Here is a 27,138-nt window from a genome sequence, read left to right as displayed (position 1 = left end):
TTTTCAGTTTCTAAGTCAATTTATATTTATTAAAATGAACACTAGTTTTGGATCAAGAAAAATCTAGGATAAACCAAAGGAAATTTTGGTATACTAGAAGTAGTAAACTTCTTTGAAAAAACAAACAAAATTATTTTAAAACTCATTTGAAAGGATAAACATATAAGGACAATCAAAAAAAATTTTTTGAGAATAAAAAAGAGTAATGAGGAGACCTTTATGCAGTCAGATGTTTCAACATTCAACATTCACAGTACAATGATTGAAAAAGATGTTAACTGGGAGAAGGGGAGGGAAACTGGTGGATTATACACCAAAATATTAACTATGTTTCAAGATGATAAGATTTTGGTTATGCAAATTTTATTTCCTTTCTGCTTATCTGTTTTCTAATTTTAATTATTTAAGTAATAAGCTTTTTGTATTTACAATTAACCTCAAGAAAATTCAATTATTTAAATCTAAGATTAAATTCAAGTAAGATCTTTCCACTGAAACAAACTATAGAACACAAATTCCAAGGGGGAAAGGGTGGCACAAACATTTTCATGGGACATAGACTACAATTTAGTTTTTCAACCTCTTAGAAAAAGATGCTAAAATCACAGCAATTTATAGATACTTAACTGCTCTAATTAAAAATATCAACAATCAAAATGAAAAAATAACAATGAAAGCCTACAAACTAGAAAAATATTAAAATGGATGTTTCTGAAGGCCCAGTTATCTAAGATTGTCACCAAGTATCAAGAGCAAAGTCTGTTACAAACACAGTTTTGACGTGTATGATGCCAGAGCATAATTTTGTTTCTCCAAAACGAATTACTGATAAGTCAGTGCCTCCTCCCTCTATTCTTAACATACTGACCCTTGAAGCCTTTAATGGACCCTATTACTCACCACACTGTTCCATTCAACACAATCCACTTCCACCTACCTGGAATAATACTCTCTTAAGAGTCAACAGCTACTTTCTACTTTCAAATCAGAGTCGATGTCCTGTCACAAAGTTAAGTTGGAATTCCTTACCATTTGCCATAAGGAACTTGGGGATTAAGTCAACATTCCAGTCTCTTCCTCTGCCCATGGATGCTGGTGGAGCTCCTGGTATCTTAAATCTTTTGTATAACTAAAACCAAAACAAAAACACCCATAATGTGACAAAATTTAACTTTCATTATGCAACTATTTTTGATGAAGTGATTCTGATATAGCAAAATACCACCAACATGAGGTAAAGGACAACAAGGGCATTTCATTTTTAATCAGTTAGGCCACTTAGCAATATTCTAACACATCCATAAATTAAATACATTACTAAACTAATAAATGGTAAAATAAATATTGCAGAGGTGGTGTGTCTGCTCTTTACTAGCAAGAATGCAGAACAAACGGTTACTGAAGTACTAGTTCTGCAAAGTTTGAGACTCTAGATAAAAAGCAGCTTGCAACTTAAAATTTAATATTCACTCAAACTCATGAATCCTATTGCTAAGGTGGAACAAAATAAACAAAGTTCGTACATATTCATTCAATAAAAACCCCAAGTGAGGGTGGCGGGGCGGGGAACCCAAGTTCTCACATATATTACAAAACAGGACAACTCAATCAAAAAATGGACAGAGGATATGAACAGACATTTCTCCAAAGACATACAGATGGCCAAAATGCACATGATAAGATGTCAACAACCAGAGAAATGCAAATCAAAACTACGTGAGGTATCATCTCACACTGGTCAGAATGGCCATTCTCAGTAAGTCTACAAACAATAAATGCTGGAGAGGGTGTGGAGAAAAAGGATTCCTCCTACACTGCTGGTAGCAATGTAAATTGGTAAACCACTATGGAGAACAGTATGGAAGTTCCTTAAAAAACTAAAAATAACTACCATAAAGTTCAGCAATCCCATTCCTGCCTTTTCTAAATCCAGCTTGTACATTTGAAGTTCTAGATTCTCACACTATTGAAGCACAGAAAAATGTGGTTAGAAAGGATACATTCACCCCAAAGTTCCTTATACCATTACGTACAATAGCCAGGAATGGAAACAAATGTCCATCGACAGAGGAAAGGATAAAGATGATGCTTTACATATATGATGGAGTATGATGCAGCCATAAAAAATGTTGTTAATTGTTTAGTTGTTAAGTCATATCTGACTCTTTGCAACCCTATGAACTGCAGTAAGCCAGGCTTCCCTGTTCTTCACTATCTCCCAGAATTTGCTCAAACTCATGTCCAATGAGTCAGGGATGCTACTGAACCATCTCATATTCTGCCACCGACTTCTGCTCTTGCCCTCAATCTTTTCCAGCATCAGGGTCTTTTCCAACAAGTCAGCTCTTCATCAGGTGGCCAAAGTACTGGAGCTTCAGCTTCAGCATCAGTTCTTCCAGAGTTGATTTCCTGTAAGATTACTGGTTTCATCTCCCTGCTGTTCAAAGGACTCTCTAGCATCACAGTTCAAAAAGCATCAATTCTTTGGCACTCAGCCTTCTTTACGGTCCAACTCTCACATCCATACGTGACTACTGGAAAATACATAGCTTTGACTATAGGGTCCTTTATCGGCAAAGTGATGGCTCTGATTTTAATATGCTGTCTAGGTTTGTCATAGCTTTTCTTCCAAGGAGCAAGCATCTTAATTTTGTGGCTGCAGTCACTGTCCCCAGTGATTTTGGAGCTCAAGAAAATAAAATCTGTCATTATTTCCACTTTTTCCCCATCTATTCACCATGAAGTTAGGACCACAAGCCATGACCTCAGTTTCTGCATGTTGAGTATTAAGTCAGCTTTTTCATTCTCCTCTTTCACCTTCATCAAGAGGTTCTTTAGGGCCTCTTTGCTTTCTGCCATCAAAGTGATGCCATCTGCGTATCTAAAGTTATTGATATTTCTCCCAGCAATCTTGATTCCAGCTTGTGCTTCATCTAGCCCAGAATTTTGCATGATGTACTCTGCACATAAGTTAAATAAGGCAGGTGATAACATAGAGCCTTGATGTACTCCTTTCCCAATTTGGAATGTTGTTCTGTGTCCAGTTCTAACTGTTATTTCTTGTCCTGCATACAGGTTTCTTAGGAGGCAGGTAAAGTGGTCTGGTATTCCCATCTCTAAGAATTTTCCACAGTTTGTTGTGATCCACACAGTCAAAGGTTTTAGCATAGTCAAGGAAGCAGAAATAGATATTTTTCTGGAATTCTCTTGCTTTTTCTATGATCCAGTGGATGTTTGCAATTTGATCTCTGGTTTCTCTGCCTTTTCTAAATCCAGCTTGTACATCTGGAAGTTCTTGATTCTCACACTACTGAAGCATAGCTTGAAGGATTTTGAGCATTACCTTGCTAGCATGTGAAATGAGGGCAATTATACAGTAGTTTGAATATTCTTTGGCATTGCCTTTCATTGGGACTGGAATGAAAACTGACCTTTTCCAGTCCTGCGGCCACTGCTAAGTTTTCCAAATTGCTGGCATATCTAGTGCAACATTTTAACAGCATCATCTTTTAGGATTGTAAATAGCTCAGCTGAAATTTAATGAAATTTGCAACAACATGGGATCAGCCAAAAATTAAAGAAAATATGAAAAAGAATGTGTGCACGTGGATATCTACATATGTGTAACAATCACTCTGCTATACAGCATAACTTAACACAACATTGTAAATCAACTATATTTCAATAAAATAAAAGGGCACTAAGCTTTGGAGTTATATAACCTGGGTTCTCTCAGCCCATCTCTGTGATTGAAAGCCCAAAGAAACTATTTGCCATCTGAAAAAACAGGGATAAAATCTTCGAGTGGCTGTGATCAGCACTGGTGTGATCCCAGGCACCCCAACCAGTCTACACTCTATTACCTCCAAGAGACAACAGGTTCCTGCTCTGAATGGCAACAGAGGTGACTATGGAACATCTCTTCTACAAGCCCCAAACGAGGAGCTCCCAAAAATTATGACGCTACAGATAATCTGTTTAAAAAAACAGAACTGAAACCATTCATAAAAAGTAGAGATTCACAAGGAAAAGACTCGACGCACGAAAGGCACCTTCATTCACTCTAGTACTTACATCTTCCAGCGGTGTTATAGATGCGCTCTCTCCTCCATAATACGGGTTTCTATCCATGTGAAGAACTTTCTTCCCATTCACTGACATTATACCTGACAGGATACATTCCTACAGGGAAAGGATAAACATCTTCAAAGGAAGGAAAAGTGCTATACCATGTTTCAAACATAATTTTTTTAATAAGCCTGTCATTAAACATTCTTTTAGTAATGAATGCTTTTTGTACAGGTAATGTATGATGTAACTTTAAGGACAAACCCCTAAAACAACCAGAGTTCAAAGTGTGGTCAGTGGACTCCTCTGGGTCCCAAGGTTAAAACTATTTTCTTAACAATACTAAGACATCATTCATTTTTTCCCACTGTGTTTCATTTGCAAGAGCAATGGTGGATAAAATGAAGCCAGTGGCTCCAACTGCACCAGTCATTATATTCTTCACCACAAGGCACTCATAGTTTGAAAAAACAAGGTCTGTTTCACTTAAAACTGTCCTTGATGAAACATAAAAAGTCACCTCTGTAAAACAACACCCTCAAACACCCATCTTTTAAATATCCTGTGTAGCCAAATGGGAAGTATATATAAAGCAATGCTGGGTCTAAGAAAGCCTTTTGGGTGACTGACTTATAAGCTAAGCTAGCTATGTTTTTCATGGATCATCATTTTTATTTGGACAAATAACTGACTGACAAACTATGATTACTCAGACTTAAGTACTGGGCAGACATTTTCACAAAAATGAATGTCAAGGAAAATTAACTAATAGTGTTTGCTGCCAATAACAAAAGTCAAAAATATTTATTGAAAATTTGAATTTTAGGAACTTCTATCCATACCACGGGCACGTCAGATCCTTTCAGACAACATCAGTGACACTGCATGCATCCATGCTAAGTCACTTCAGCCGTGTCTGACTCTTTGCGACCCCACGGACTGTAGCCCACAAGGCTCCTCTGTCCATGGGATTCTCCAGGCAAGAATACTGGAGTGGGTTGCCATGCCCCTCTTCAGGGTCAGTGACATTAACAAATATGAGTTTTTGACATTGCATAACGAAATGTGTCAACAATTCAGAAGATCTGCAACTTAGTAAACTAGCACTTTCCAAGTGACCAATGATGTTACAAAATCATACAGTGGGCTAAAAGTGGAATTCAAATTTTAATCTGATGTTCACTGATGTGGTTTCAAATTTCATACTGCAAATTAATCTTTAAAAAAACTTGCCACTTGTGTTTTGGTATATATCAAAGCATAGCCACAACAATCTGAAAGGCTATTAAAATACTCCTCCTCCTTCCAACTACACATCTGTCTAAAGCCTGATTTTGTTCATGTGTGTGAATGCTTAAGTCATTTCTGTCAAGTCAGACTCTTTGTGACCCCATGGACTGTAGCCGGCCAGGCTCCTCTGCCCATGGGATTCTCCAGGCAAGGAGACCGAAGTGCCCTCCTCCAGGGGATCTTCCTGACCCAGGGACTGAACCTGTGTCTCCCTGCACTGCAGGCAGATTCTTTACCACTGAGCCACCAGGGAGGCCAAATTTTCTTCATATACTTTAGCTAAGACAAAAACCATGAAAGACTGAACGCCGAAGCAGGTAAGGCATTTTTTTGTTTTAGGAAACAGTTATACTTCAAAATATTGTTTTTCACATTAACATATAATGAGTTTATCTTTGTTATCTTTAAGTGATTAATAAAAAATTTTTAACTTCTCAACACTGATTTGTAATAGGATAAATATTGAGAGATACTCTTACAAACAAAAGCTCATCAGGGTCCTCAATTTTTAAGAGTAAGTAGATCTGAGACCAAGAGTTTGAAAACTAGAGCCCTAAATGAAGCATCCAGGAACCATCCAATTGATTAAACGATCACTCTCAGAAAAAAAGGTATATAAAGCATGAGTATACTGAGACATATCAAATTAAGATGGGGGGAGAGAGGTTAAGAAAGAATCCAATTAATGGATTAATGAGAAGAAACAGAGATGGGATACACATTTACTCAAAACCATTATACCAGAGTTTAGGTGATAATAACTTTTTTTTTTAAAAGGACAAAGGTAATCCCCTGTAACTTTATAAATCCTAGTGCATCTCAAATTCATCCAAGACTCCAGACAGAGGGAACAATCTCTTCCTCCTAGAAGCCTGACTCTAAAATCTTTATCTTAAAAAATTCATACACATTTCAAATTTTCCTCCATAATGTACTATTCATTTTAATATTTTTAAATAGTTTAAATTAGTTACTATCAGGTTCAAATTTTACTACAGGAGGGTGCATCTTTTTATATTTGGATCAAGAAACAACACATTTTGAGTACCCCAGTAGGCCACCTCTAGCCACAATCACTTCTCAGCCTCAGCCACGTTCATGACTTTTAAGAGCAAAGATTTGTTTTTCCAGAGTTTCTGAACTCTGAATAAATGGAATCTTGTAGTATACATCTTTTAGTCAACATCCACGATTTACTTGCAGTCTAAATTTTCTTACTCTTGCTATACAGCAGGGGTCCCCGAGTACAGGAGCCAAGTCCAGCCTGCAGGCTGTATTTATAAGTGAAGTCTCCCTTACATCCATGGCCATTCCTTTCCATACCGGTTGCTTTCAGTGTACAACAGCACTGTAGTTGTGTCGAAAACCACAGGGCCTGACAACCTACAACCTGACTTTGTGGACCTACACAAGTTTGCCTAACTCCACAAGCAGGGGATCTCACAGCATGCTCCTGACTTGGTCATCACCCGTGAATCTGTTAGAAATGTAAATCTGAAGCAGATTCTAAGCTCACTTTGCACCCACATCACCCTGACACTTGTTAAAAGACTGCAAGGGCCCCCAGCCCCGCAGAGCTTCTGAGCCAGCAGGTCATCATGGAGCATGAGAATCTGCATTTCTCACCAGCTCCCAGGTAAGGTTAATACTGCTGCTCCAGGATCAATTTCAGGAATCCTGAGGAAAGCAGTGCTGCTCAAACTATTATTAAACACCCAGGCATCATGTTAGACTATACATTTTGAATCCATGTATCTCAGGTGAGGCCTAACCTTCTGCATCTCTAGTAAGTTCTCAGGGGTTGCAGCATGGACCACACTACAGTAACAAAGTCACAGGAATCTATCTACTGAATGACTACTCCTTACAGATATGCCACAACTTACTCATCCATGCTACTACTGATGGACACTGGGATAGTTTCCAGTTTGGGGATGTTACAAATAATGCTCCATCAACATTCTCAGAGTGTCTTTCTTATGCATGCACTTGTTAGATATGTATGAAGGAGAGTAAAAATACTGCCAAAAAGTTTTTCAAAATGGTTCTACCAATTCATACTTGTGCAAACAACATATGAAAGTCCCTGTTGTTTCATATCTTGCCCAACATTCGTGTTAAGTGTCTATTCATATTATTTGCTCATTTTTAAAATGACCTTTCTCTTTTTTATTGTTATATAAAAATTCCTTATATACTCTAGATATTTTAAAATGCTTTACTGGCTACATGTACTGCAGAAATCTTCATCCACAGATTGACTTTTAACTTTCTTAACTGAGGTCTTGATAAACAGAACTGAAGGTATTTTAACCGTAAAATTTAACTCCAGTATTATCCAAAGCAAGTCCCTTGCTTAAAAATCAAAAGCAGCACTAACATATGATTTAACATATTATATGAAAGTAGATGTAATATTTACAATCTCAGAAACAGATAATAGCATCAACAGAGGAAAACCAAACAGTCACATTTCCAGTCGACAAAAGCAGACTTCATGGTTCAACTTTCGGAAGCAAAATCAGAGCAGCAACTTTTGAGTGTTGCAGAGCTTCTATATATAACTTTTCACACTCCACTGCAAGTAAGCATGACCCACTCCCTGGACCACGGCTCTAAAACAACCCCCGGAGACTGAGGCCTAATAAAGGACCCAATAATATAAAGATTCTGCAGTCCAAAGAGCTGATACTAATTGCCTTTAAAGAGCCTTGGAGGGAAACCAGAATGGAAAGAGACACATGTACCCCAATGTTCATCGCAGCACTGTTTATAATAGCCAGGACATGGAAACAACCTAGATGTCCATCAGCAGATGAATGGATAAGAAAGCTGTGGTACATATACACAATGGAGTATTACTCAGCCGTTAAAAAGAATTCATTTCAATCAGTTCTGATGAGATGGATGAAACTGGAGCCGATTATACAGAGTGAAGTAAGCCAGAAAGAAAAACACCAATACAGTATACTAACACATATATATGGAATTTAGGAAGATGGCAAGGACGACCCTGTACGCAAGACAGGGAAAGAGACACAGATGTGTATAACGGACTTTTGGACTCAGAGGGAAAGGGAGAGGGTGGGATGATTTGGGAGAATGACATTCTAACATGTATACTATCATGTGAATTGAATCGCCAGTCTATGTCTGATGCAGGATGCAGCATGCTTGGGGCTGGTGCATGGGGATGACCCAGAAAGATGTTATGGGGAGGGAGGTGGGAGGGGGGTTCATGTTTGGGAATGCATGTAAGAATTAAAGATTTTAAAATTTAAAAAATAAAAAACTAAAATTTAAAAAAAAAAAAAATAAAGAGCCTTGGAGGAAACATGATAAAAGCTAATTAATAAATTTGCAGGTTCACTGATTCTACTAAACCATCAATAAAAGACTGCTTTACACTGCCAAGAGAATACACAGTAGCACAAATGTAATACTTTAAATTTTACAACATGAAGTCATTAATTCATTGATAAAACATGAATTATATCTGAGTATAGGGTATATATTAATTATCCCAAAATTTTAATATCCTCCCAAATTAACAATTCAAAATTAAAATTCACTACTACTGCCTGGTGAATACAGAACAACAAGCAAAGTACAAAGTCAGAGAAACTACTCCAAATGAATTTCCTTTTTTCACACTAGAAAACCAGGACCGTTCAACATCTATGTCAAGAACACTGATAACTTTTATCAGGAAACATATATGAATGGATGTTAACACAGTTTTAAAACTAAAATGCTCCACATTTAATTTCAAACTCACCCAAAAGTGACCTAAAAAGTGAACATGAAAGTTGCTCCGACTCTTTGCGACCCCATGAACTATCCAGTCCGTGAAATTCTCCAGGCCAGAATAATGGAGTGGGTAGCCTTTCCCTTCTCCAGGGGATCTTCCCCACTCAGGGATCAAACCAGGAGAACACACAGAGACTCATCCAAAATAACCAGAACTAAAAACCATCTTCAGAATCCAAGTTTTTGTTTTCTCGGTTTATTTATTTTTTGCTATTATGCCTTATTTATCTTTTACTTTTAGGGCTGAGAGCACGTCAGGGACTCAATATGCATAAGTGAATGAATGAATACATGCATGCACTCATGAGATGCACTCAGGAATCTCAGGCAGGGTCATTCATCCCAACTGGGCTCAGGCCCAGAACCCAAGTTCTGTATGATAATGGCATCTTCATGCTGTCCTACATAAAGAAGTAACCAGATTAAACAAAATGGTTAAAGTTCAGCTGCAGCAAAATTCTAGTCTCTGTAGATGTGTGGGTGTGGTGATGGTCAGGAAGGACCAATTAGTTATACTGCACCCAACCCCAACCCCAGCCGCTTCCTACTTAAGGGCAACCTAGGCTTGAAGAGAATAGAACCAGAACACATAATATTTTGATACAACTTCCAAGTGACCAAATGAAGCTCCATGACCACTCTAAATTCTCCTGCATTTTAAATTTCTGGTATAAAGGGGGGAAAAAAAAAAAACCCAGAAACTAAAAGCACACAAAAATGTGATCCGGAAAACACGGTACCTAACAACTCATGTTAAAGAAAAGTGCCTTTTGAAAGCTACTTGTCTAGAAATATAAGAAAAATATACTAACCAGAAAACTTAAAATCAGTTCATCATCTTACAGCAATAACATAATAAAAACGAATGCCAGTGTTCAACAGAATGTTTCTTCAAACGTTTGTCAAAAGTCAATTTATCTTGAAGTTTGGTTCTAATTATATCATTCCTGCTCAAATCCTCTCTTACTGGCTAGAAGATGAAATTCAAACTTTTGAGCCTACTGTCTTCAACATCCTTGGTGACATGCCTTCTTCCCAACGCCCTCATCCCCTAAACACAGGTTCTTTTCTAATACTGACTTACACTGCTCTGCCTAGAAAAATCATTCCTGGTGTTCAAAGTTTACCAGTATTTTTTAATATTTTCCAGTATTGATCTAATTGATTTATAGCACTGTAAAGATGTAAAGCATAATGCTTTGAATTACAAACATCTTGAATATCACAGTAGGTTTAGTGAACATCCATCACCTCAAGTAGACACAACATCAAATAGAAAAAAATGTTTCTTTATGATTAGAATATGAAAGGTTGTTGTTGAATCACGATGCCGGGATTCTTGGCCCCCGGAGGAGGAGAAGAAGAATTCAATCCGGGGCCAGAGACGAGGCTTGATCACTCAGAGCTTTTGTGTAATAAAGTTTTATTAAAGTGTAAAGGAGATAGAGAAAGCTTCTGACATAGGCATCAGAAGGGAGCACAAAGAGTACCCCCTGCTAGTCTTCAGCTGGATGTTATATAGTCACTAGCAGTCCGTTAATGAAAGAAAGGAATGTCTTAAAACTCAGAATGGCACCAGGCCCCTCACCCATAAGGTGCATTTTGGGATAATCTTGGCACCAAATGGTTCATCGTGGGCCATAAAATGATTAACTTGAATCTTGAAGAAGAGCAGATCACACACAAATAGTTTCATTTACATAGATTAGAGGAACAATATCTGAGTATAACATACTGGTTTGTCAAGTGGGTTCTGAGCCAAAAGGCGGAACTGACTTGAAGACAAAGTTTGGGGTAAATGTATAGTACATTAGCATAGCTTAAGATAAATATTTCCGTAAGAAAAAGGCATTGGTTAACTTCAGGTGAAACCAGGTGTCATGGCAACACAGAATTTTAAAAGAAACCTCCTTTTAAATTTGTATAGAGAAGGAAAAAAATATTGCTACTACTTTGTTTCCTCCTGCCGCTTAAGAGAGATAAAAATGTCTGACACTTGCAGGCTATTTCCTCTGTTTGGAGACCCCTGGCCTTCCTGCCTGTCACCCTCTCAAATACTTAAAGATTTATTCTAACAGCTTCCACTTATAATGTACAGCAGTGGTCTCTTTATCATGTTACACATTACATCCCTAGTACTTAACTAGCTTATAACTTACTTAAGTCTGTACCTTATGATTACCTTCATCTAAACCCCCTCCCCTACCTTGATTATGTTTTAAAGCCAACTTAAATACCTCCTTCTTTATGAAAGTTTTTGATTCCAGTATCAGAATTCCCCCTGAGAATTGAACTCAGAGAGAACTGAACTCTCTTAACAGCATTTTCTCACATTAACTCGTATTATACTACCCCTCGTATGACAAGAAGCTACTCACAGACAGGTGTGCTTGGCTTTATATTGACCATAAACAGCACAATGGCCATAGATATGTGAGCCACAGGTTTACCTAGTGGTCTTTCCAACCAACGTCTCACTGCTACCTAGAAATGCTGACGTATGTCTGATTTACTTCTACTCTACTGGACCAGTATACTTGAGGCTGATTTAAAATACAGACTGCCTACACAGTATTTATACCTTTCAAAAATAAGACAACTGCATATATTGGTCCTGCGATCACTACTGCAGTGGACAAAATGTCCTTTGTCCACAGAACTCTAACAGGAATGGGAAAGATTTTCAAGGAGCAAATACAAAAGGCAATTCAAGATTTTTTAAAATCAGGTACAAAAACTCTTTGATGTCACAAATTTTAATACAGAGAGAAGAGGAAAAGTATGTCTGGGATGTAAAACAACGTTTTAAACAAATAATGCTGGGAATAATCTGGTTAGAGATCACTGAAGTGTCTTTTTTGATTCACAGCTCCTTACAAAAATCACCATGCAGAAAAAAACCCCAAAATACCGCTGGGAAGCCCAAGCAGCTGTGGAGCTAGCTGCCCTTGTTTTATTATGTATTACTATTTCTAAGACTAAGCACACAATTTCTAAGATTCATGAATTCATTGCCAAGCCCAAAGTCAACCAGATACAGCATATTAGTGGTCAGAGGATGCCCATGGTCTCCAGTCTACCCATCAAAGTAAGCAAAGAGGGAAAAAAGAAAAAGTAGACTACAACTAACTACCAAAGCCCAGCCGTCTAAGAGGACTTAGTAAGAAGGCCAAAGTTCCCACAGAGCTCAGGAGGTCTCAATGGCTCCACTGTGTTACAGCAGTACTCAGTAATTAACCCTCCCTTTGTGAAATCTTGTTATCAGGTGTTCACTACATTCCTTAGTCTGTTAAGGAAGCTGTGGTATCATTTGAAAGCTTTTTTCTAAAAATTATGGTTCTTTTAATTAATCTTTAATCCCCAGATCAATTCAACTTTTCAACAGTGCTGTCTTTAAACTGCTTCGGCTGCCTGGGGAAAGTGGTACTTCCCAACTATGTTTTACGGACTCTGGTTCTGAAAAGGCACTTCTATGATTCAGAACATTTACAAATACATTCCTCACTTACTATACCTCAAGAAAATAAAGTTATGGGTCTTTAAAGGGAAAGCCATCAGTTCCTTAAAATATTCAACTATATAGAACACTGCACTTCTTATAGACAGAATGAATATTTTGCTCTAGTTTACAGCAAACTATTTTAATCCTCCTTTAAAGTTACTATTAATATTGGTGCACTAATATGACTATTTTAGACATAATAATCCATAAAAAACAATGGCCACATTAGAAAACACAGAGAAATCCCAAAACTTCCTTACATTTTAAAAATAACAAGTTAATTGCACTTAAAGTAATTGACACACAAGAATCACATAACATTTGGTATCCATACGTGATAACATATGCCTGTTTTCAGGTTCTTAAATCTCAGGCACTAAATATTTCTAAGTCAAAAATTAAGTAAATGGTATGTTCACACCAAATACTCAAATTATAAATTGAGCGTTTTTAACGTTGGTGGTCTCAAGTAATCGAAGTTCTCCTATCAATAAAAATGAGGGTAAAAGATTTATCATTATTAAAATCATCCCATCATCACTACTACCAACAACTGTAATACAACAGTAATATGATTGCTCTGAATTGATATAATTTAAAGAATATCTCATAACACCACTCTAGGAAGGTTCACAGGAAACAGTTATCACAGCTATACAAACGACAGCAGAAATTGCTCTGATTTCTAAGTATGCACCTACCATTCACCAAAAAGGTCACAATTAATCCAAATGAAAATGTAAATAAGGTGCAACTTGGTTGTTATACAGTTAAGACTGCCCGCTTTGATACAAAGTGATCCTTCTGAGCTAGGCATGTAGAAACCAGCATGAGGGAAGAAAAAAGGAAAGGGGGGGGGGGGAACAAACCTGTGTAAGGAAGGATTTGCACTCATTTGTCCATGTTTAACTGACCTAATCAAGAGCAAATCTGAAAGACCAGCAATAACGGTAGAAACACAGTGGAACTAACTGGCTCTAACAAAAGGCTGGTAGCAACAGTGCCCATTCCAACGGGCAAACTAAACTACTAAGCTCAGCTCAGAATCCCAATTAAGCACTTCGGAAATGGAAAGAGAAAAAAAAACCCTGCAGTGGGTAGGCCTACTCATTTAGGCATCCAACAGCTCACCAAAGAAATTTAACCCAATATCTCACATTCCATCACTCTCATCTATTTTGTACAATTTCCCAGCCAGTCCCGTCTTTTTCTGGACTGGTCAAACATAGTAAAGCATTCAGAAATGCCTATTACCCAACAATCATCATAAATCACCACAAACAGAAAATAACATGCCAGCAAACTATCACTGTAAGTTTCCAACAATTTTTTCCTAAGAATATTAGCCAAATGCAAGTTTCACAGTTTTCTCTTGTCCAGAGAAATCTAAAATAGTTCTGGAATGCTACCTGAAAAAAATTTTTAAATCTTGAGAGATTACAATGCATTTCAACACATTTACATCAAATGACTCAGGATTTTGAGATCAGTTCATATGGAACACAAGATCAAAATCAGGGTTCATCTTCTAAAACGAAGCAGCCAGCCCCATGTCAGAATTCCAAATTTCCAAAAATCTTGATAAATGGAGACGGTCCTATCTTCAAATGGAATTATTTTGCAAGATGAGCTGTCTTCATTTTCTTTTAAAAACCACAGAAAAGTACAACTCCTGCCTGCGTTATCTGCGGAATATTACCTGAAGTCCTCTGAGCAGACAGCTAGGAAAATACATTTACCCCGGTGACAGGAACACCTGGCCTCTAGCAACCAACCAACTCATCATCAATTCCTTTTCTCAGGGGAAAAGGTTCAGCAGCGTCGAGGTGGGCAAGGACAGATCATACATAAGGCTGGCGAAGGCCAGGTGAGACCCATTTGGAGAAAAACTCATTTCCAATCCCATGGTCGTTCAACTGAGATTGGGAGGGTGGTTACACAGGAATGGACAATGCTTCTCACCTGGGGTGGGGGAGGAGGCTAAGAAAACCAGTTTTCTCAAAAAAAAAAAAAAAAAAAGTAAGTTCACTGGCCTGAATTACCAACCCAACAGCGATTACCTGTGACTGGTCACCGAAACTGACTAGCAGCGGGGCCTGGAAGCTGCGGAGGAAACGCCACTGGGCTAGGCTTCACCCTCCCCCACTCCTTTCCGTCTCCAGGCGCGAGAGGCCCTCGACCAGCAAGGGAGGCGCAGCGACGCCGCAACCCGGGCTTTCTCGGCCTTGCATTCCCGAGACCCTTGCTCGGCCGCCCCAACCCGTCCAGGCACCTGTCCGGGCCAGGCTTTTGCACACCGCGGTGTCCCTTCCCCGCAGGCCCCGCTGCAGATACGGCCCGCCCGGAGGGACCCCCCCCGGGAAGAGACCCCCGGCATCGCGGAGCGGGGGGCGGGGAAGATGGGGCTGAGCAGGGCGTGCGGCCGGCCCCCTCCCGGCCCCGGGCCGCCGCCCCTCCTCACCGTCAGGCCAGTGCCCAGCACGATCACGTCGTACTCTTCATTCATGGCGGGGCCGGGCGCGGACAGAGACCCAGAGAAGGCTCAGAACTCTAGGGGTCTGGGGCTGCGGCTGCCCCGAGAAGAAGGCTGACCAGGGAGCGAGCGCTCAGGCCGGACGGGGCCTGAGGGAAAAGGGAAGCGGAGGCAGAGACTACACGGAGCTGGCGAGCGGGGAGCCGACCGCCACCTCAGACGGGAAGAGAAGAACGGGGCGGGGAGGGTAGGGAAGGAGGCGAGGGAGAGAGAGGCGGGCTGCGACCGCGGCCTCCGCAGCCGGGGCGAGGCCGGGAGGAAGCCGTCGATCACGCCCTTCCCGCTCGCTCATTGGCTACGTCTCCGTCGCCCACGACCCGCTTCCTCTCCCACGTCTCGCGAGAAAAGGGCGGGCCGAGCCCCTGGTGGATTTCGGATCCGTTCCCAAAGCGCGGTCGCCTTGATTGGGGGCGGAGGGGGCAGTAGCGCGCGGGCCTTCGAGGGCGGGGGCGGGGTTGAGCTTGTGGCCGGGGGACCCCTGTCCGGTTCTTCACTCCCGCTCCCCATCGGGCGGCGGGGCGCACTCTGGGCCCCGCGCCCGCAGCTGCCCTTGGACTTTGGGCCCGCGGCGACCACGTGGCTGGGGCTGGCCTCCCCAGCCCCCAGGACCGCGGGCGGCCTCCCGCAGCCCGGCACACCAGGAGCTGACGCCATGCGGCCCGACTCCGGCTGCGGCTCGGCCCTCTGCGCGCCTAGCTGGTCCTCTGCAACTTGTCTTGCTTTTCTTTTTATCCTACCTCCATTTCCTGAAGGAAAAAGGACCTAATGAATTTTAAGGAGTTCAGAAATCACTTTTTTTTTTTTCTTAACTTCCCTCCCAATGTTATTCTTGCTTGATGCATTGCCCCATGTGCAGCCTTAGGAAATAAGAATTTAAAAAAAAAAAAAAAAAAACTCTACTTTTGAAAAGGGAACTTTAGCATAAAGGGGAAGGGCAGATTTGATCGGAAGCAGGTCTGCGCCTACTGAGAGCTATAATCTAAACCAGCTGTAAAGATAGCTGACCAGCACGTGAATGGATTTAGGCCACAGAGTGTAGGGAAAAAAAAAGATTCCCTGTTTTTTGCCTTTCATATCCGAGCCGGCCCAGCCCTGCAAACACACATTTCTTCTGGTTTCTATTTGGCATCTCCAGCCCTGGTGGCTTATGTTCTCAACCGAAGAGAGCAGATCCAGTGTTTTCAGCCTGAGTATGCAGACAAAGGGCTTCCCTGATGGCTCCCACGGTAAAGCGTCTGCCTGCAATGAGGGAGACTCGGGTTCGATTCCTGGGTCGGGAAGGTCCCCTGGAGAAGGGAAGAGCCTGACAGGCTGCAGTCCGTGGGGTCGCAAAGAGTCGGACACGACTGAGCGACTTCACTTTGACTTTCATGCAGACAAAAGAGTTGGTGTTTCCTTGAAGATTTATTCTCAAATAAGAGCTGTCTAAAGTGAATCTTGAGAGACAGACCTACCTTCCTTCACGTTTAAGTCACTCTGATTCATGACAGAATGGGACAGTTTTTTACAATGTTTCTTCATCCCTACATAGAGTTTAAGAAGGTATATTATAAGACAATGGGCCTTTTGGAGGGAGAGGAGAAGAAAACTCAATGTACATCATTCTTAACTGGATTTGTATACATTCGTGGCTAAATGAATTTCTGTTGTTCAGTGGCTAAGTTGCCTAAGTCTCTTTGTGACCCCAGGGACTGCAGCACTCCAGGCTCCTGTGTCTTCCACTATCTCCTAGAGTTTGCTTAAATTCATCTCCAAAATGAATTTTTACAAGTAGACAAAAGTCAAGTGCAAAGTTACTAGTCTATTGAACAGATTGTATAACCATGTTAACTGACTGGCTAAACAGGTGATGCCTTAAGAAAGTCCTGCTGTTGCTAAGTAATCCAGTGCCATATATATCTAACATGTTTACAAACAACAGAAATATATGTCTTACAGTTCTGGAATCTAGAAAACATAAGGTCAAAGTTTGTCTGTTGAGGACAAACTTCCTGGTTCACCCTGTCTTTTCACTGTGCCCTCACATTGGGAAGGAGACAGGGATCTCCCTGGGGCTGCTTTTATCAGTCAGTAAAGAATCTGCCTGCAATGCAGGAGACCTAAGTTAGATTCCTGGGTTGGGAAGATCCTCTGGAGAAGGAAATGGCAACCCACTCCAGTATTCTCACCTGGAGAAGCCCATGTTCAGAGGAAGCTGGCGGGCTACAGTCCATGGGGTCACAAGAGTCGGACATATCTGAGCGACTAAACCACCACTGCCACCATGTTTTTGAACTGACCAAAAATACTGACTCATTAAAAAACTCATTTTAAAAAAAGAAAGAAAGTGAAGTTGCTCAGTCGTGTTTTTCATCATCTTTCTCCAAGCCCCTGCCTGCACTTCGCAAAGGAAAAGACAAGAGTCCAAGGAAAAGAAAATTATAGAGTGAACCTTAGTCCAGGTTCTGTCCAAAACCACAACGGTTTCTCACTCACTTTTCCCGCTCCTGCATATTGTGACCTTTATCTTCTTATGACATGAATCAGAGCATGTCCATGCTTCTGCCTGTCTTTTGTACTTAGAATAAAATGCAAATCCTTGAATCGGACTAAAATGAAAGTGAAAGTGAAGTCGCTCAGTCGTGTCCAACTCTTTGCCGTCGACTGTAGCCCACCAAGCTCCTCCGTCCATGGGATTCTCCAGGCAAGAATACTGGAGTGGGTTGCCAGGGAATCTTCCCGACCCAGGGATCGAACCCAGGTCTCCCACATTGCAGGCAGATGCTTTAACCTCTGCACTAAAAGGTATCCTTTAATCTGCCTCTCACCTCTGCCCCACTGCATCTTGTTGTACTTCAGGCTCATTTCACTCCAAACACACTTGTCTTTCAGTTCCTAGAACCTAGGGTAGCTTTTAACCACTCGAGGGCCTTGCACCCTCAGCGATCCTGCGGCTACCGACCCTGGCTTCCCCCTCCTGCACCTCTTCCCACAGCTAATTCTTTCCACGTCCTTAAGTTTCAGCTTAAAAATCTTCCCTTGCCACTTTATTTAAAGCGGGTTCCTCTCACCTTTTATTCTCTATTGTCACCCTTCATTCCTTTTTGAAAATCAAATTGGTGACCATTTTCTTGTTTTTTGTCTGCCTGTAGCTCAGAATGTAAACTCCATGAGGATAGGGACATTATCTGTCTCGTGCACAAGAGAATAGTGCTGAGTCCCTGGCAGGTGATAGGTAAATATTTGGTGAATGAATAAAGAGACCTGGAAGTCAATGCCTACATCTACAAGGACTAAGTGTGATGAAATAGGTACAAGTTCCTTTTGAGACTTTTGAGAAGCACAGCTTTTCTTGCAGCAGAAGATACTAAAGTTCATGTTTTGGAGGGTCTTAAAGGTAGGGATCAATAAAATATAAATCTGTTTGAAGTCTGGATGGCTAATGGTGAAGATAAAACACATCAGGGTCTAGAAAAAAAGAATTTCCTAAAATATATATTTTCTAGTATATGAGAGATCCTTTACTCCCCCACCCCCACCCCCCACCCTCAAACTGTTCATCTGCCCCTGGTCTCCATCTCAGCACTGATGCCTCCACCTTGGCCCCAAACCAGAATTCTAGATTTTATCCTCATTCTGTCTTCTTTCTCTCCTTCCACATCTAGTCCTGTTTTCTTTGGCTGTGTAACAAACCACCCTAAATTTAGTGGCTATAAAACAAATAAACCTAGTGGCTTAAGGCAGCAATGTATTGATACTGTTATCTCTTATGGTTCTGTGGGTTGAATGGGTTCAGACATGTGGGAGTTGTTTGGGCCTGGGGCTGGGGTCATCTGAAGGCTCGAGTGTCCTGGACATCCACGATGGCACATGTGTGACTAACTGTTGACGCCAGCTGCTGGCTGGGGGCTTAGCTGGAGCTGTCAACCAGAGGAGCATCGTATGTGTGACTTCTCCATTTGGCTTGCACGTCTCAAAGTATGGCAGTTGCATTCCAAGAGTAGAAATTCCAAGAAGCTAGAAATTTAAAAGTAGAAGCTGCCAGCCTCATAAGATCTGGACCTGGAAGCTGCCACCGTGTTCCTTCTGCTGAATTGTTTGGTCACAGCCATTACGGAGCACACCCAAATTCAAGAGGAGCAGCTAGAACCCAGTTGTAAGTGTCAATGAATCTGCAGCCACCTTTAGTTGGCACAATGCCCCATTATGTTCTGGCCATTCCACCTCATAAAGAGCCTTCCAGGAACTTCCCTGGTGGCTTGGTGGTTAAGACTCTGTGCTCCCATTGCAGAGGGCCTGGGTTCAATCCTTGATCAGGAGCCAGATCTCATGCGCTGTAACCAAGAACCTGCCCTTGGCAACTGAGACCCAGCACAGCCAAATAATTGTTTAAAGTAATTTATTTATTTTAGCTGCGCTGGGTCTTCCTTGCTGCACAGGCTCAAGTTGTGGCAAGCAGGGGCTCCTCTCTAGTTGTCGTTCATGGACTTCTCATTGCAGCAGCTTCTTTTGTTGCTGAGCACGGGCTCTAGGGCACACAGGCTTCAGTAGTCGCGACATGTAGGCTCTAAAGCACAGGCTCAGTAGTTATGGTGCACGGGCTTAGTTTCTCCATGGCCTGTGAGATCTTCCCAGATCAGGGATCGAACCCATCTCCTACTTTGGCAAAGGCAGATTCTTTACCACCGAGCCACCAGGGAAGCCCCCCAAATAAAATTTTAGAAAAAACAAAGCCTTCCAGTCCCTTCTCTTCCTCAGGGCCACTACCCTAGTACCAGCCACCATCAGATTCTCTCCTAGATAACTGCAAAAGCTTCCTTCAGTTCAGTGGTTTCTACGTTATAACCCAAGTGATCCTCATAGGAAGTGACCGAGTCAACCATGACTTTAAAATCCTTCACAGGTCTCCATGGCTCTTAGCATAAAGTTCAAATGCCTGGCCATTTCCTAAGAGAAGCCTGAGTAACCTGGCCCTCAGTTACCTGGTCAACCAAGTCATCACCCCAGCCCTCCTCCACCATCTTTTCTGACCCATGGCTGTATAGGTCAGTTTCCAGTCACAAAAACAGAGTTGCTCTAGGTATTTCGAACAGAGGTAGTTAAATATAGGGAACTAGTTTCAAAACTTACACAGACTGAAGGGGCAAAAAAAGGTTACCCAGAGGTGAGGAAGTGCCTGGAGCTGTAGGCTGGAGCAGGAGGGGAACGTGTCACCTGAGCCTGGCTCACGGTGGCCAGGCCGTCTGGCTGACCCGCCACAGTTACTGATTACGGCCACTGCAGAGCCTCTTTGCCACCTCTGCCCCAGGAGCCCAGGAGTCTCTCCACTCACTGGTGCCGCTGCTGCCCTCCCTGCAACCAGAGATGCTCTAAGGGCAGGGAACATGGCTCCTCCCTCGTCTTGCTTGCCTCCAGTCTTCCCCCAGCAGCACCTCCCCAGAAGCACCAGAAGTGAGCTGGCACAGGGATCTGGGTGGTGTGATCAGCTGACTCAGCCTTTGGCAACACAGAGAGAAACAGACATACAGCCTGGAGCCAAGAGATAGGCGTCAGAGCTGCTCTAAACACTTCTGTTTTGTGAGCTCGTCAAGCTTTTTCCCTTCTGGACACACATCCAGACATCCCCTCTATCTGGAATGCTCCTCCCTTCTCCTCCTACTTGACCTGGCTTGTTAGGATCCTCAGTGCGGACGTCACCTGCTCCAGGAATTCTTTCTTAATGCTCCTCTGGGTTAGACTCCTCTGTTTTGAGCTACCATGGTGTTATCGCTTTCTCTTGGCACTTGTCACCTGGTCATAGGTGTTTACAGCTCTGTGGTCCACGCTGTGTTCCTCTCAAGAGTACAGCTCTCTCTTTTCATCCTTTCATTCCTTACATTTGAATCGTGTGTGTGTGTGCGTGTATGTGTTAGTCGCTCAGTCGTGTCCAACTCTTTGCAACCTCATGGATGGTATCATAGTGGAAGTTGCTCAGTCATGTCCGACTCTTTGCGACCCCATGGACTGTATAATCCATGGAATTCTCCAGGCCAGAATACTGGAGTGGGTAGCCTTTCCCTTCTCCAGAGGATCTTCCCAACCCAGGGATCGAACCCAGGTCTCTCACATTGCAGGCAGATTCTTTACCAGCTGAGCCACAAGGGAAGCCCATAGTAGGCACTAAATAAATATATAATGCAGGTCTTGTGATCTGAGGGGGTAAGTATGAAGGCCTCTCAGTGGTCTGTGAACCCTCACATTTGTATGTAAAATATAGTGCCCATGTGCATTTTTCCAGAAAGAGGATCCACCATCAGATTTCCACAGGGATCAGTGACTCCTAAGCAACTGTATATGTGGATAAATGAATGAATTCACAGCTTTCCTAAAACATAAAGAAAAATACAGCTTCCAGGAAGAAACAGTTTCAAAGACCATTTCAGTGATTTAACCTAAATCACAATTACTATTGAATTCCTATAGATAGAGAAGTAAAAGTCAGTCCCAAGACTGATGATGGGCATGGAGATAACAAAATAATATGCAAAATAGAGCTCATTAGCAAGTGTAATCAGTAGCAGCCCTATGGAGCTGCTTCGGGTACAGTGACTGGGAGTTGGTGGAACTGGGTAGGGCTCAGGGTGGGGCTCAGGTGTGGTGGCAGAGCAGGTAAGCCAGGTGTCCTGGTTCTCAAAAGACTCACAAGCACAGGGAAGGCATGTTCTAGATGCCACTGCCCTTCAGACTCACTCTAGCATCTAATTGTAGAAACCTCGTGGGAAGAAGTAATGACAGTTAGCCATTTCATTTTACATATTTGTTTCATTCTAAAAGACTAAAAAGATCTCTAAGCTTCCCAAGCTTCAGTGTTGCTTAGAGCACTTTAAAACCATTCACTTGAATGTTTCTTGTATTAACTTCAGTTACTTTGATTTCAAGTATCAAAAACCATGTCAGGCTACCTTACGTATAAAAGGAGAATATATTGGGACTTCTGTGGTGATCCAGTGGTTAAGACCGAGTTTCCAATGAAAGGGGTTGCAGGTTCAATCCCTGGTCAGGGAATTATGATCCCACATACCACACAGCATGGCCAAATATATATATATATGTGTGTGTGTGTGTGTGTGTGTGTTTTAAAGGAGAATGTGTTAGAAGGACAAAGGGGCAAAAATGTTGTTAGGGGTCTGGAAGGAGCAGGAATCAGTAACTGGAAGGCTGTCTCTAAGCTCAGCTGCTCTCTGTCCAGCCTCTCTGCTGTCCTATCCCGGTGGGTCACCTCTCCCCTGGGATGTGCAAGAAAGATGCTGGCTGGCAGCACAGGTCTCCTCAGTTACCTGCTGCCTGTTCAGGGGTCATGGCAGCAAGAGTTCTCCGCCACACGGTGTGGACTGTAGGCAGCTGATTCTTTGTGTTGGGGGTGGTTCTGGGCACTGGAACATGTTTAGCTGCATCCCTGGCCTCTACACCCTTGATGCTGGCAACACCTACCCTCTCCTCCCACCCCAGCTGTGACATCATAATGTCTCCAGATATTGTCACTGTTTCCAGGGGGCAAAAAACCGATGTGAGTGAGGACCTCCAAACCAGACCCGTCTAGTTTCTCATAACTCAGTATCAGATTTCCAGAAAGAGAGAATCTAGTTGGCTCAGCTTGGGTCTGGGTCCAATTCGATCCAATTAACTATAGCCAGGGCTTCAGGTCACATGGCAGAATCCGGCTGCCAGAAGGAGGGGGCACATTCCTGCTCCCAGATAAGAGGGATGGACGGATATTCTAGGAGGGTCCTTCCACTTCCTTAACCCCAGCGAGCTGTCCTCGTCTGACTCTCTGTACTGTATTTGTAGGAGGTTTAGGGGGAAGTTTTCTCAGAGATATGTTTATGACATCTCTATACCTTTCATATTACCCCCAAATCTTCTACTAGAAGGCCTTTGAAATAAAAATACCTTAATTGTTTTCAATTTTCTCCTCTGAGGTAGGCTCTTTGTGAGGCCTCAGTGAGCTTAGATTGGTCCTATCTACACAGAGGTGTATTTTAATTCCAGGCTGATGTAATAGTTATAATAGTAATAGTATAGTCCTACTTTGGATTAGTATTGCTTTTGTTTTCAAAGCCATTTAACCTTTGATATCTAATTATTATTTTAAATGTTAATGTTTTAAAATCACTTCTCTTCTTTGTACGACTAGGGGTTATCTGCATGTCAGACCGGAACAATGGACTGGGTCTTCTCACCAGGCATTCACGAGCAGATGCCTGTGTTTTACTGCAATACTCACAGTTTGTCACAGTTTGACCACTGACTCTCAGATGCCCATGGTCCTGGGAAAAAATTCTGAGGTCAGTCTTGACTGCTACCAAAAGGGAAAAAGAAAAAAAAAAAAAAAAACCTGTTAGGAAGAACATCTTGTTTTTTCTTAGATAACAGAAAAAGAAATTATTGGGTTATCTAGCAAATAAACATCCACTATGCAGTGATAGCTATGTAGAGTAACTCTTTGTTAAGATTAAAAGTGAGCTGAGCTTACAGCTATTAATCTCTCCCCATCTCCCCAAACAGTGTACTGCTCCCCCAGTCCCTCCCAATCTACATCAGCATCTCCGAGTGATGCTGGCAACTCAAGATGCTTTCCCCAGAGAGAAGTCCTTATAAGTTAGAGAAGCAGTGCCTTCATACCCTCTTTCAGGAGGACTCTGAGAAGTTCTCACTGCCATAGCCATTTAGGAGAGAATACAACAGTATTTAATAAATTCAACATGCGGAAACCTTATGTCCCAGCTCTCTACTCCTGCTGCTACTGCTGCTGTTGCTAAGTCGCTTCAGTCGTGTCCGACTCTATGCGACCCCATAGACTAGACTATGCAGCCCACCAGGCTCCGCCGTCCCTGGGATTCTCCAGGCAAGAACACTGGAGTGGGTTGCCATTTCCTTCTCCAATGCATGAAAGTGAAGTCACTCAGTCATGTCCAACTCTTAGCGACCCCATGGACTGCAGTGCTTCCTGAGAATATATCAAAAAGAAATCTTCTGGTGTATGTGTCAAAATGTTCCTTGGATTCTAATATGTGGCAACAAAGAGCTAAAAGTAAGCTCCAAGCAGCAATCAGGATTAAACTACAATGTAGCCAAGCCAGGGAGGCTGAAGACAGAATGACCATCCCATGACTGTATTGTAAAATTGTAGAACACATGCATCTTATACATTGTTCCAAATATACTTGGGTTTAAATACTTGAGTTGCAATTGGGTTCATTGGAGAGCAGGTACACGTCAGAGATGTCAGCCAGTCCAATCTCATGCTTCTCACCACATAAGAAGCCAAGACAAGAGAGACAACGTTTGGGGGCGAGGAATAGCGATTTTATTCGGAAAGCCAGCTGAGAGAGAAAATGGTAGGCTAGCATCCCAAAAATCATCTTGCTGTTGTTTTCCAGTCGCTAAGTTTTGTCTGACTCTTTGCAACCCCATGAACCGCAGCATGCCAGGCCTCCCTGTCCATCACCAACTCCCGGAGTCCACCCAAACCTATGTCCACTGTGTTGGTGATGCCACCCAACCATCTTATCCTCTCTCATCCCCGTCTCCGCCTGCCCTCAAGATCTTTCCCAGCTTCAGGGTCGTTTCAAATGAGTCAGCTCTCCGCATCAGGTGGCCAAAGTATTGGAATTTCAGCTTCAGCATCAGTCCCTCCAATGAACACCCAGGATTGATCTCCTTTAGGATGGACTGGTTGGATCTCCTTGCAGTCCAAGGGACTCTCAAGAGTCTTCTCCAATACCACAGTTCAAAGCATCAATTATTCAGCAGTCAGCTCTCTTTATAGTCCAACTCTCCCATCTATACACAACTACTGGAAAAACCATAGCCTTGACTACTGCTGCTGCTGCTAAGTCACTTCAGTCATGTCCTGCTTTTTAATATGCTGTCTAGGTTGGTCATAACTTTCCTTCCAAGGAGCAAGCTTCTTTTAATTTCATGGCTGCAATCACAGGGCTCCTTTTATACTAAAAAGGGCAGGGGAGTTGCTGTGACTGGTTGTTGCTAACATCTTAGTGGCAGAATCCTTTGTTCTTGCAGCTGTCCATGTAAGGTCTTGGTCACAATGTTGCTATAAACCTCCAACAAGACAAATGTTATTGTCTGTTCTGCAACTTCTTATCTATGAAAGGAAAGTGTTACACCTTTAAAGGTTAGGATCTTGAGAATGAGCTATCCTATAAATTTCTGGCTACAGGCAACATCCTCTTAGCATCATGGACTCAAGGGACATGAATTTTGAGCAAACTCCTGGGAGACAGTGGAGGACAGAGGAGCCTGGCATGCTGCAGTCCATGGAGTTGCAGAGTCAGACACGACTTAGCAAATGAGCAACAACAACAGGCAATGTTCTTTTACAAAGATGCAGAGCCAACATGACTAAGTTCAGGCAACAAAGCACAGAGCGAGAACTAAAGGAATAGATCCAATATGGAGTCAGGTTTGTTCTCTGTTACAGGGGAGCAGAGTAGGGGACACAATAATAAAATAGAAGGAGGAACCTGAGATGAGATTTCACAGATTGAACACATGCCTTTAATTTGACTCCTTCCTCAAAGTTTGCTAAAAGGGCATTAAAGGAATAAAAAAGGATATAAACCCATAAGTTCAAAGAGAATAGAAAAAGAGATTAGCTGTTGAAAGAAGCTGATGGAATTTTGAAGAATGGAAAGCAGATGGCAAACCTGACTGACTTAACAGACCAGAGGAAGCCGAAACATCAGAGCCTACACAGAGGTAACGCATTAAGAAGCAAATCATTCAGGCTAGAAGACTCCAAAAAAGACAAGAAGTTAGGGGGACCTCAAAGACCAGGTTGTGAGCAGGGGTGAAAACAGAGCTGGCTGGAGGTCTCCCCGCTCCGTTACACAAAGGCAGGCAGTTGAGTCAGACAGGCCCTGATTCTGGCACACCAGGCATACAAACATGCCACAGTCAAACAAAAGGGACTCTGGGCAGGGTGCCCAGAGTGGGGGAGGTGAGGGGTGTATGGGAAATCCCTGTATCTTCCACCCAATTTTTAACAATTAATTATTCTATTTCTTTATTTGGCTGTTCTGGGTCTTAGCTGTGGCATGTGGGTTCTAGTCCCCTGACCAGGGATTGAAGCTGAGCCCCCTGCACAGGGAGGGTGGAGGCTTAGCCACTGGACCACCAGGGAAGTCCTCTTCCACCCCGTTTTGCTGTGAACCTGAAACTGTTCTAAAACATAAAGTATACTAAAACCAATAATAATAATAGTAAATAAAAAGTTTTTTAAGTGCTTTGGGATAGAGTATCATTTTACAAAAATAAAATGTAGCATGTTCACTTTAGAACATAGAATCTGAATGGCGTTTGTCGGCTGAGAAAACTGCGATTCAGGGAGGACTATCTTTTGGCTGATGCTCTGGAAGGATGGTAGACGCTTCCTGGGCCCCTCCCCCTCTCCACACAGCACTGCTGGTTCGAAGTGACCACCAGTCACATGTCCTGGCAGCGATGGGGCCTATCGTGGTCTCACTGGTTCCTCTGGTTTTTATGGCCACAGGGGTTTACTGGCTATGCGTGCATATCAAAAAACAACTGGACCTTTCCTCTTCTGTGGAAATAAAAGCAGCTTCCAGACAAGGACAGGGGTCTGTGTTGATGTGTCTATCTGTGGATCTGAGCTGAAGTCATTTCATTCTTGCCATCTTTCACACTCAGATGAGCTTGTCATCATGTTTATCTCATTTCTGTTCAATCATAAAGCTTTCAGGTCTCTGATACTGATGGCCCCACCTTCTTCAAACATTATAGAGTCACCGCGTTCTAGGACAGATGGGGAAAGACTTGGGAGGGCCCACGAAAGCTCCCCATTTTATGGATGAAGAAACCCACGCCTAAGAAAGTCTAGGTAGCTTGCACCTCTAACCCCCATCTGTCAGTTAATTATATTTCTCTGGCAGTGGAA

The 27,138-nt window shown here is 42.3% G+C and overlaps 2 protein-coding genes across 6 annotated transcripts in view; both read right to left on the bottom strand.

Annotated features, from left to right (window-relative positions):
* GDI2 (GDP dissociation inhibitor 2) overlaps positions 1 to 15,176 on the bottom strand; it is a 30,443-nt gene extending 15,267 nt beyond the window's left edge. The window contains 3 exon segments of the mRNA NM_001161865.1: positions 1,030 to 1,129; positions 4,075 to 4,182; positions 15,132 to 15,176. Of these exon segments, the coding sequence (NP_001155337.1) occupies positions 1,030 to 1,129; positions 4,075 to 4,182; positions 15,132 to 15,176 (253 nt within the window).
* Positions 15,177 to 19,564: 4,388 nt separating this feature from the next.
* The window catches only part of ANKRD16 (ankyrin repeat domain 16), a 43,561-nt gene continuing 35,987 nt past the window's right edge, over positions 19,565 to 27,138 (bottom strand). Inside the window, exons 7-8 of one of the 5 annotated variants that reach the window (XM_015099685.4) lie at positions 23,446 to 23,520; positions 19,565 to 19,838 (exon numbers count right to left, since the gene is read on the bottom strand). In XM_015099685.4, the coding sequence (XP_014955171.3) occupies positions 19,837 to 19,838; positions 23,446 to 23,520 (77 nt within the window). In that variant the 3' untranslated portion in view covers positions 19,565 to 19,836. Of the gene's footprint in view, positions 23,521 to 24,505; positions 25,327 to 27,138 lie in introns of those variants that run through there. The other 4 variants (XM_042229654.2, XM_015099682.4, XM_027976779.3 and 1 more) reach the window with 4 other exon arrangements.

This window comes from Ovis aries, chromosome 13 (assembly GCF_016772045.2).
Source record: "Ovis aries strain OAR_USU_Benz2616 breed Rambouillet chromosome 13, ARS-UI_Ramb_v3.0, whole genome shotgun sequence".
Classification (NCBI taxonomy): domain Eukaryota; kingdom Metazoa; phylum Chordata; class Mammalia; order Artiodactyla; family Bovidae; genus Ovis; species Ovis aries.
The sequence above is the reverse complement of the archived record's forward strand: the minus strand, read 5'-3'. Positions and strand labels throughout refer to the sequence as shown.